Below are 12,234 nucleotides of genomic sequence, written 5' to 3' on the forward strand. Positions count from 1 at the left end.
ATATTTTTGTTTGAACTGGTCACTCTGTATATAGTTTCTAATTTAAGGTAATTGTTTTTCAGTAGATGGCAAATTGCTGCTTACGAGCCTTCATTTTAATCTTTTGTGGGAACAACAAGAAGAGGTTGGGTCTTAAAAAGTAAAAGCATTTCAGTATGTATTTTAAAATTCAGTAGCTGAAAATTCAGCTACAACATACTCAAAGCAATTGGGTACTCAAAGCAATTGGGCAGCATTTCAGTTTATTTTTAAGATGAGCTTTTTGATGGAGGAGGAAGTTGTGCTAGCATAGAATTTTATGACTTACAATTGGGGATTTTATATCAGACATCAATAAAATGATTTTTACGGATATTTTACAGTTAAATTTAGAAGCACAACAAAAAATTGGAACCAACTGTAAGAAAATCTTGCAAAAACTTAAAGCAAATTGGTTTTAAAAAAAACCCAAACATTGTCAACGTATGTACTTGCATGGGAATTATGGGTCTGATTCTGCAAGGTATTGAGCAATTCCTGGAGGTGGTGAGCACTCTATACTCTCATTGAGGGGCTTGTTCAGCATCTTGCAGGTTTGAGTAATATGTGATTCATATATATATATATATATATATATATATATATATATATATATGAAATATATGAAAAAAGAAAAAAAGTGTAGCATTTATTTATTGTTACTTGTTTGTTTATCTGACTTCCATCTTCCCCTGTGATTTTGTTGTCAGTTTCACCATCCTAGACTGGGTAAACAATAATATTTATTAAAACGTGCTAACTGTGATGTTATGTGCATGTTAGTAGGATCTTCCATGTGTTAAAGATACAGTCCTTTTCCGAGTAAGTCTATCTTTTTGCTATCAGCATAGGATCCAGTTCAACTCTGTGCACAAGCATCGCCCTTGTATGCAGTGGGACATGTCTATTCTCACAACCAAGATCAGAACATGCACCCTTTTCACAGTGCATTCAACCGTCACTGGTCCAAGATCAGTCTTGATTTTGCCATTATTCACACCATTTCTATGCGAATCTTATCTGAATATAGATCTTTCTCATTTGCCTAGCTCTCCTCTGCTGGTATGCACACACCACTGTGTATCATGCTGACCAATATTATCTAATTGTTTTCTTGTACTCCCCATTCTTTCTGTAGCCTTTTCTTATCTCTTGTCTTATACTTAGCTAGTAAACTACTTAGAGCAGTTCTATGCTTATACAGCTCCTAGCACAGTGGGGTCCTAGTCCATGACTAGGTCTGCTAGCTTCTACAGTGATACAAATAATAAACAATAAGAGTATTGAATTATATCAATAGGAGGAAGTATGGTCTAGTGAATACTTGGACTTTGGACTCTGGAGACCTGGAGTTCCATTCCTGATATAGACTTCCAGTGTGACCTTGTTCAATCTCTGATTCTAATTTGTTCCTTAGTTCCCCATCAGTAAAATGGGGGGGGGGGGGGATATTTCACTACCTCAAAGAGGTACTCTGAGGCTACAATCCATTAATGATTGTGTAGTACTCAGACATAGTAAGGGGAGTCATTAGAAATAGATAGATTAAGAATTTTGGGATACAGTTTTTATGAGAGATGCTGTGCAGAAGACAGTTGTTTCACATTATACACTATCATGGTTTTTTATAAGTGAAGTTGGGTCTTGTTAAATTGTGGGACTCATAGCTCTAAATACTTTGTCAGCAGAGCCAGGGCTGGCTCCAGGGTTTTTGCCGCCCCAAGCGGCAGGGAAAAAATAAGCCGCGATCGTGATCAGCGGCAGGTCCACCGTACCACTTTCTTCTTTGGCGGCAATTTGGCAGCAGGTCCTTGCCTCCAAGAGGGACTGAGGGACCCGCCGCCGAATTGCTGCTGAAGAGCCCGACGTGCCGCCCCTTCCCCTTGGCCACCCCAAGCACCTGCTTGCTGAGCTGGTGCCTGGAGCTGGCCCTGCCTAGAGCCATTCTGTGAACAAGTGCTGTCTGCACTATTGGACAATACTCAACAAATTGCATCTTCATTCTGGTTGGGAACATCCCTGCTCCTTTAGTCTTCAGTCTTTTCTGAGCTAAAGATGTCAGTTGTTTTAATTGTGTGTCTGTTCTGTGATATAGACAGATAACCACTAGTATGTAAACTGAGCCCATCTAACACAATTTCACTTGTGACACAGGTCTAGGGTGACCAGATAGCAAGTGTGAAAAATCGGGACAGGATGTAGGGGGTATTATGTGCCTATATAAGACAAAGCCTCAAATATCGGGACTATCCCTACACAGATCTCCAGAGATGAAACTGAAGTGCATTTACTCACTCAATGCCATCTAACCCATTCACATTTAATTTCTAATTTTGAGTTCTGTTAAGGAGAGCCTTGTATTCCTACTACGAGGCTGTCACCATGTGTCTTGCTGTTAAATGCCTGCTATCCTACATAATCCGGTTTGGGGCCAGATTCTAACTTGGTGTAACCAATGGAGTTTCACCAAGGAAGAATTTGTCTCCCTATGTTTATAGTTTGAATATTACCTTGACATAATATAAATCATGTTTTTGTTCACAGGTCATTTATTTGAAAGGATGATTATTAATTTGAACTGGTTTGTGTGCTTCCCGGTTGTATTGTTTCATCACTGGATGGGGACAACATTATCCTTGAATCTTGAAGATCCAAATGTGTGTAGCCACTGGGAGAGGTAATGTTTCTATGAGCATCATAGACCTGATATATCCTTAGTTGCTTCTGATTATATTTATTATTGATTTTATACAGGGCATTTCACATGCTTTAAAGTGTTTTATAAAATTATGAACTGTGGACTAGATCCTGCAGTTACTACAAGGGGAAAAATGAAAAATTCGGCCATGTATATATAAAGGGACATCTTGCTTTACACTGAAATGCAGTCATCTCTGGGGTAGGATGTAGCATCCATTATAAGGACACCAATAACATTACACAACCGTACAGGGACAGAAGTTAATAAGAATACCTTATCCAATTAACTCAGCAGGAGAATTTGCATATTCAGAATATAATTAGCCATACTGGAATTGGGCCAAGTATGATTAGAGTGCTCCTTTACTTTTCAGCTTTCCCTGAGTCTACATGAAGACTTGTTGGCTTAATTTTTTGATGAGATTCAGAAATTTAAAATGTATGGCTATAAATTCATCAGTCTAGTTAGTCCGTTGCTTTCATGATTTCATTATAATTGCCAGTAGAATGTTCACATTGGGTAAGACAAGATTAAACAATAAGCATTTGTTTTCCATTCTTTTCATGTATGAAGATTATAATAATGAAACCATGCCTCATGGTCTCATTATCATTATTTAATAATGCCTACAACTGATCAGCTAGTCAGTAAGTCAGGCTGACTGTTAGTTTGAGGACATCTCTAGGTTATTCTTCCGGCATCAGAAGTAAATTGTATTATATATTTAAGTGTTGAGAGTTTGGTGAGCATTAGTAGAGACACATGTCTTATGGTGATATTTCTACACTTTATGGGCTGTTTATCAAAAATGGCCTCTAAGGGCCTGATCCAACAAATACTCTGAGATTCATGTGGAACATTTCAACTCTCTAGCCTTAAATTCTCACATGCAAGTTAGAATATGCAAAAATTTGTATTTGCTGATATATATCAAGTAGTTAGCTGAATAAATACCCGGTTTCTGAATGTCAAGCACAAAGTCAGAAGCTTGTTTGATATTACTTTATACCTATATGGGGGCTGGGGGGATGGGGAGGGCTGTCTTTAGCTCTAGGGATGATTTTGAAGGAAGCTACAAGATAATTCTTTTCTTTTTGTTTACATTTATCTGTTGCAAGATTTCTTTAATATAAATAATTAAAGGCTGCAGAAAACAAAAATGTAACAAATCTGCCTAGTGTTTCTAAATGTCAACTTTCATTCATCCTTCCATTTTCTGGGGCTTAGAATGTATCCAATCACAAACTAAAAATTGCCATAGCATTTATATTCCCATTCAGAACAGACAGTAGGTACAAAAGAGTTACCACTAGCTACCAGCTTATTGCTGCTTGTGTCATTGGCATTTCCTATAAACTTTAAGTAAGAGGCTCGCCCAGTAATAAAACCCTCATTACACTTGAACTGAGATCATAGTAGGAATGAACAGAGCTGGCCCTGTGTAAAGTAAGAAGTGCAGAGCCCCAGGGAAGTTGAGTAACCCCCATAACATTTGGTTGGACAGAGTATGACAGCTGGATGGGATTAGAGTTATTTGTCTTTAGGAGGATGCAGGAAGCAGCAGGGAGTGGGCTCTGGACACTTGAAAAAGTTAGATCCCCCATGTCCCTTCTCAAGGTAAGTGGTCAAAACAGGAAGGGAAGATTGTAGGTGCTGTCTTGGAATAGATACTGACTGATCAGGGACACCAAATGTGTGGAGCCCTATTTGGCCGCACACTTGGCACATGTTTGTGGCCAGCCCAGGGAATTAGCACCACAGAAGAAAACGTACCCTTCACTCTCATACATTATAATCCCATTACTCGGTGAAAAGTTGATTTATTGCCAGCACAAACAGTCTGGTTAAGAGTTTTCTAAGATTCAGTTATTATTTTCTCCTCTGAAATGTAGAAGGATTCCACTTGCTCCAATGGCTTCTCTGCAGGCTTTGAGTCCCAAACCACGTATACTTTCCCACTGAGTTGCACATGTAGTTTGGCAGGAAATAAAACTAACACTTTAAAATTGCATTTCTTGGAAGCCATTTTAAAAAATGTGTTTATCTTTAATGTCCCGTACTTTCTAAGTCTCGTTCAGAATACACTTTCTCTCTTTAATCTGTTACAGGAAATAATTGTTCTACACACTGTCTGCAATTATCGTCCAACATATTTCTAAGATTCCTGTTATTTTAGTATCTAAATATACCATAACTTTAGGTATTCTCTTAATCATCCCTCTAAGTCTTTCTATTCACAGTATTCAAAGAGGATTTCAGGTACAGTTTTTTCAGACATTTCTCTAGAAGTCCTAGCAGATTTTCTCTCTCTACTTTCTCTGGTTGGCCAAGAAACCTGATTTTATGGCTCCAAACTTGGCTCTCCAACTGCTCAGTGAGATTATTTAAAAGCTTATTCCCTTGATATATCCTCAGGAAAATGTATTACAAATTTCAGTCTCCTGCCTTTATTTCTCCAATTTGGTCCTCACTTGAGACAACTGATTTTTCAGATTTACATTACTTTTCTTTAAACAATCTAGTCTTAGTTCCATTTGATCAGATATATTACCCAGCAGAGCAGTCCCTACCTGTATGCAGAACAATATTCTTTTTTTTAGTGAGGTCTGTGATTTTTTCAGTTCGTGTCTTCTCTCTGTTCTTTAAAGATGGTTGGTTCACCTCTTAATTAAGCTTTTACTTCCTGATGAGCTTCAATTTTACATATAGTTGTCATTTTTTAACTTTAATATTCATCAGGAAACATCTCAATACAAGTGGATATATTCATTACACTATTGTGTCTTGTGCTCTATGTTTTTAATGTGGAAATTGCAACATGGTAGACATTAAAAAATGAAACAAATCAATTTTATGTTTGGCTATCTGTTAATATCTGCATAATATAGGATTTATTAGGTTGTTAAGATCCAATCTGTGGCAATTAGCTGTTTTCCATTTCACAAAATATGGACAATGCTAGGATTGGGAATAAGAACATTAAAATATTATGACTGATGCAGATGTTAGTCTTTAGTTAACTGTAAGATCTCTTGTTATACTTTTCTCACAATCAACAATTCACAGCATAATAGGGCTCAGTCATTTTGCAAAAACTTCTAAATGATTACATTGGTTAGTTGTCGTTGCCATCCACTTTGAATTATTAAAGTCTTCAATAAATCAGAATCTAGTGATCACTTTCTTTGATAGACATAATTAATTTCAGGTACAGTTTTCTTGAAAAGAAATATGACCTCCCAAGTTTGAAAATTTGGCACAAAATGAAAGGCTGTCTTTAAACAAACAACCCAAAGAACAATAACCCTTAGTGGTCTGTATCTTTAATAAACTTGCATGAAAATATTAAGGAAAAAAATAAATGTAGAGCAAAAATTAAATTGTATGTACTGATATGCTTCTGTTAGGATGGTGATTATTTTGTTTTATTTTATTTATATAGTACCAAATTAAGGCCTTAGGACCCAATCCTCCAAGCTATTGAATGTCCATAATTTCCACTAAAATCAATTAAAATTGAGAGTGCTCAACATCTCTCAGGAGCTGGCCCTTTTTCTGCAGAGTGGGTGAATGGCCTTCTGGGGCATGTAAGGCTCATAATGCCTCATAAACGACTTGCTGCTATGAACTGACCTGTTCATGGCCCCATGTGCAAAAGAGAAACCAAAATAAACGCTTCCGTTTCACAGTTCTTAGTAGTATAGCTACTGTAACAGCAAGATGGCTGAAGACTGGGATAGCTATCCATCTCCTCCCTCAGAGCCTGTGCCACAGGCCATGAAAATATCTACAGTATTAGAGCTGTAATTGCTGTAATTCCTGCTGTATTATTCCCTCCTGGAGAGGAGAAGTCAGTGAGAAAGGAACCTAGATCTTGGGTTCTTTACAGAAAGTAACAAATCTGCAATTATTGGTTAGGATGGGGATATTCCCACATTGATAATCACTACTGAGGAGGGTATTGGCTTGGGGTTGGAGGTGTTCCACTTTCTTGAAAGTACTTGAGATGCCTACTTTATAGTTCAGTGTAGTGAGGCACAGGGCTCATCCTTCTTTTTCCTCCCTGTTCCAAAATACCATCATGATGAGAGAACCTTCCATTCAGTGAATTCTGTCCTTTTTTAGCTGTTTTCCATTTTGGAGTTGTCATCTCTGATTGTTAGGCACCCAGGGAAAAACTTGCCACTCCATTTTACATCTACTTCTGGTAAAACAGTAGAAAAAGCATTGAGTGTGCTAAGTGCTGCCTTGATGCCATTTCCTAAATTTTCATACATAGTAGTTTGAGCTTGACAGTCACAGACTCTACCTTTAGTACGGGGACAGTCTTACTGGGTAGTGTAATGCGTAGATCTGTTTCTTAGGGAGGCTCAAGGAACATCTCTTCTGCAGGTCTGCATCTGTGAAGGCAAACTTGGATGGAAAAGGACTGTCACGTTCATATATTGTTAAAGACTGATATAAGTATTTCTAGAGGTTATTGACTCTCCCCCAAAGACCTGTGTGTAGTCATCAATTCTAGCTACCGGGATTGATTTTTCTTTGTAAAAATAGTAATACTATGAGCACATACTTGCTCAGTAATCTGTTTTCTTTTTCTTCAGTTATTCAGTTACAGTTCAAGAATCCTATCCACATCCTTTTGATCAAATTTACTACACCAGCTGTACTGACATATTGAACTGGTTTAAATGCACACGACACAGGTAATTTATAATTATCAATATTTTCAAATTGTTCATTTGTTGTAGTAATGTATGAAAGGTGTATATTTAGTGTGTTAAAAACTGACTGCTGTGTACAACATACCTCAACAATAGTAAATAAACTGTCTAGCAGTTACAGCTCGCCTCATCTGGAAAATGTTTGTCTAAATCAGTCAATAGTATATGTGTTTATAGCATTTGTCCCTGTCAAGATCATAGGGTCTATCAACCCATCATATATGTGGTATGTATCTGATAGGTGGTGACCAGGTTAAAAAAAGATTTGTATGATATACCAAAATATGATACCTCTCAGCTCCTATAAGGAGTAACTGGAGGGAGGTGTAAAATGAGGCATATGACTTGCTGCCCTCTTTGGAGAAAGGGAACATTGCCTTCAGGGGGAAAAAAGGCTTGTTTAAGGAAATCCCTTTCTTATGCATAGTAACAAAATAAGGAAGGAATGAGTGACTCAGAACTGGCCTCAGCAGCTGTAAAGTATTCTTTCTCTTCTGCCCAGTATGGTACACCCATTAGTTATGGTGGTGTTGGGTAACTACTCCTTGAACATACCACATAAGATAGTTTAATATTGACAATACGAAATACAAGTGATACAGACTTCATGGAGATGTTGTACTGACAACACGTGTCTTCTATGTTGCCATTTAGATGTGTGCTGTTCATTGTTCAGTGTTCATATTAGGTCGGGTTTTGTGAGGCTATGTGTATTGTTTCCTTAAATCTGTAGTCAGAAGCCAGGCAGGAGAGAGCTTGGGAAGGTTCTAGGCTGAAACTCTACATTGAAGAGAGAAAGTGTAGAGAGAGAGGCTGTAGGGATAAAGCTATATTCCTTATTCTAATAAAGTTGCTTGTTTACTGTTTAAAAAAAAGCAACTCTTTCTGTGATTCTTTACCATTGTCACATTGACACAATTTGTGTTTCTTTTGTTGTGTTAGTGCTTCTGTTCACATGGGGTGTGATCCTGCAAGGTGCTTGAATGCCTCATGCCTGTGAAATGCTGAGTGCCCTCATGTTTCACAAAAGTTAGCAGTTTTCAGAATCTGAGCCCATAGAGCTGTGCTCTCTTTCTCTTAACCCTGCAGTATGACTCTGGCTCTGACACCCTGAGTAAACCTTTTGCACGGTAATTTCCAGAACTATTGCCTTTGGAAATTGGAACCTATAATGATCTTATAGGCTGGCCAATTGGTGTTGTGTAGTTCCTTAATTTTATTCTAGAAAATGTTACATTAGAAAACTCTATTTCCAGAAATGTCAAAATCTAAGACGATGACACCTATTGGCTTAAATGTAGGTAAATAACCAGAATGCTTAATCTTTTTTACTGACCCCTGAAAAATAGGGTTTATAATGGTAATACTGGCAGATTTCCAGAATGGAACATTGATATTGTTAAATTTATCAAACAATAAAGCCAAATCTTTGGTTTTGTTTTTGTTTCTCTTGTATTATGTATCAACCGAAGATATTTCTAAATATGCTAAATTAAACATTGTTCTATTTCAAAGCCATTATAAGAAATGTAATATCCATTTATTTTTCATTAGAATCAGTTACCGTACTGCCTACAGGCATGGAGAAAAAACAATGTACAGACGGAAATCTCAGTGCTGTCCTGGATTTTATGAAAGCAGGGAAATGTGTGTCCGTAAGTTGAACTTTGTATTGCTTTGAAATTCCATGTGTTTATCAAAATCCTGGGTTCACTCCTCTTTGGAGATAGACTTGTGGAACTTGAATTACCAGGGGCTCAATTATCTCATCAGTTGTGCACGTGCAACTCTCTTTGAAGTCAGTTGGTGTTGTGCATATGCAGATGACAGGATAATTGGACCTCAGATGCATAAGTAGATACATTTGACATGATTTTCACTAATGATCAGCTGGCATGTCGCACCTCATACAGTACAAGTGTCTGTGTCCTTTCCAACACAATACATAAATACTTAATATTAGACCAGTGTTTTTCAAATTGAGGGTCGCGACCCAGTACTGGGTCGCAGAATGTAAGGTACTGGGTCGCGGTGGCTCTGGTCAGTACAGCTGACTGGGCCATTAAAAATCCCATGGGTGGTGCTGCCCGGGTAAGGCAGGCTAGTTCCTTCCTGTTCTGACATCATGCTGCATCCTGGAAGTGGCCAGCAGCAGTTTTGGCTTCTAGGCAGGGGGGCCATGAGGCTCCGTGTGCTGCCCCTGCCCTAAACACCGGCTCACCAGCCAAAGGGCGTTGGGGGCGGGGGCAGTGCCTGTGGGTGAGAGCCACATAGAGCTGCTTGCGCACCTCTACCTAGGAACCGGACCTGCTGCTGGCCGCTTCCGGGAGTTTTTCAGAATTCTTACAGCATCTTATCTTCCATTGCTGTCCTGCTTTCAGGAGGAGCTTGGCACCTCACTATTTATTGCCCTAAAGTAGTAACAATTACAACATATGTTATTTCATGGCTGGCTTTTGAATGGTTATAGTCTTGGGTGAAACTTCTTCCCTTGTCAACATTTAGATTCTCAGGAGCATACTCTTCGTCCGCTGTTGCCACCAGGAAATGGGATTTTGGAAATGGAAATGAGAGAGAGCATCAGTATTGTGTATGGTTCAGTTTTCGTGGCACAGAATACTGTGCTATTTGATTAGGGATCTAGCACATGAACACTCGCGAGTTCTATAATTGATTCTTACTTGGCAAATTACTATTGACTTTTACTACTAGACCTTTATTATTCAAATATAAAAATAACTTTCTATCTAACAACTATCTATCTATCCTATATGAGCAATATTTTCCATAGGATTATCAGTCTGAAATCAACAAGTTGAAATTCCATGAGGACAAGTGCAAATTACTACACTTAAGAAGGAAAAATCAAATGCACAACTACAAAATGGGGAATAACTGGCTAGGCAGTAGTGCTGCTGAAAAGACCCTTGGGGTTATAATGGTTCGCAAACTGTATGAGCCAACAATATGAAGCAGTTGTGAAAAATGTCAATCTGGGGTGTGTTAATAGTAGTGTCAGATGAAAGAAATGGGATGTATTTATTCTGCTGTACTCAGCACTGGTGAGACCTCAGCTGGAGCACTGTGTTCAGTTTTAGGTGCCACACTTTAAGAAAGATGTGCACAAATTGGAGAGCATCCAGAAGAGAGCAACAAAAATGATAAAAGGTTTAGAAAACCTGACCTCTGAGGAGAGATTAAAAAAAACTGGGCATGATTAATCTAGGGAAAGAAGGCTGGGGGAGAACCTGAGAATAGTCTTCAAATATTGTTAAGGACTGTTATAAGGAGTATGGTGATGAAATTTTCTCCATGTCCATTGAAGGTAGGTCAAGAAATAATCTGAGGGGGGATGGATCAGCATTCACATCACACTCCCCATCAGTACCTGGCCTGGGCAGGTTAATGATTCAACCAGCTGACCAAATTTGGTGATGAATCCTGGTCATGTGTCACCTGAGGCACTTTGCATATATACTAACAAGAAGTAATCAACTTAATCTGCAGCAATGGAGATTTAGGTTGGATATTGGGGGAAAATTCCTAACTGTAAGATAGTTAACCACCAAAATATGTTAATGTTGTGGGATGTGGCTTCCCTGTAGCACCTCCCCTCCCCGCTGACCAAGTGTGGCACTGCCTCAGTTTCCCTTCCTGAGGTGGATCTCCTTGGCTCTCTACACACAGTTCGGTGCTGGAGATGTGGCTTAGGTCCCTTTCAGCCCTACATTTCTCTGATTCTATGACCTGCTTTGAACACCATGTTCCATAAAATGCCATCTTCTTAAAATTAGATTCCAAACCCATTGCCAGGGATGTGTTTGGAAAAATCTGCTGGCAAATAACTGTAGCCATTCTGACTGTCAATTGACATACTTATTGAGTTTATGAAGGAAAACTTGCTAAATCCTTAGTTTATTCTATAATGCCATTGTCATCTAAATGGAATAGTGCCAACTTTTTGTTTCTGAAAGTCTGGATAATGCCCTAGCAAGTGAAACAACCCGATCAGCAAAACTTAGGTGACCTAGCATAAACCACTGTTTACTCAATATGTTCTTTTTGGCTACCACAGCCAAAACATATTTCAGTTTTTTTAGAGGGAAATCAGAATCCATTGCTGTGGAGTGCAGATTCATCCCTGGAAACACACCTGTAAAGCACTGTGAAAAAGCCTTTGTCAGCATTCTTTGCTAGTGGTGGTTTTAATTTGCCCACAAATTAGACCCTTATGCTTTCAGAAATAAAAACAGTTTTTACTTTAGACAGAGAATGAGAGAAGACCCCACACATGACAGATGCCAATCATATTTCTTGATGCATAATTAGATAACACTCATTGTGTTCTTTAAGATCAAATCACTCATTATCACTAACTCAAAGTTATACATTCTTTCAAGTAGGGTGGGAATGGAGATTATCTGAATAAAAATATATTTTTGTTCTAGTTTAAAGGAGATGTGAAATCTAAATAACTCCCCCCAAATGTTAGGGGAGAGAGAAAGAATCAGTCCATTCATTTAAATGATGCTACTATAAGTAAGGGTGCCAGAATAAGTAAGGGTGCCAGAACTTTAATTTGTACTCTGGCTAAAGTACCAGTGGGCTAAATACCAGAGGCCACTCACCTCCATTACTTCTGTGGAGATGAGCTTCATTTTGGATGTCTAGTACCACAGGTAACAAGAAAACATAAAATCATCACTGATAAAGTTTGCAGATGACAAAAGAACGGGGGAGTGGTCACTGATCTGGATTGCTTGGTAAGCTGGGCACACAAGCAAACAATGT

The 12,234-nt window shown here is 38.5% G+C and overlaps 1 protein-coding gene across 2 annotated transcripts in view; it reads left to right on the top strand.

The window, feature by feature from the left end:
* MEGF10 (multiple EGF like domains 10) overlaps window positions 1–12,234 on the top strand; it is a 147,204-nt gene that overhangs the window by 40,076 nt on the left and 94,894 nt on the right. For both annotated transcript variants that reach the window (XM_032798554.2, XM_075067184.1), the window contains exons 2-4: window positions 2,563–2,695; window positions 7,324–7,425; window positions 8,998–9,098. In XM_032798554.2, coding sequence (XP_032654445.1) covers window positions 2,580–2,695; window positions 7,324–7,425; window positions 8,998–9,098 — 319 coding nt within the window. In that variant the 5' untranslated portion in view covers window positions 2,563–2,579. The remainder of the gene's footprint in view (window positions 1–2,562; window positions 2,696–7,323; window positions 7,426–8,997; window positions 9,099–12,234) is intronic.

Source organism: Chelonoidis abingdonii, chromosome 6 (assembly GCF_003597395.2).
Source record: "Chelonoidis abingdonii isolate Lonesome George chromosome 6, CheloAbing_2.0, whole genome shotgun sequence".
NCBI lineage: Eukaryota > Metazoa > Chordata > Testudines > Testudinidae > Chelonoidis > Chelonoidis abingdonii.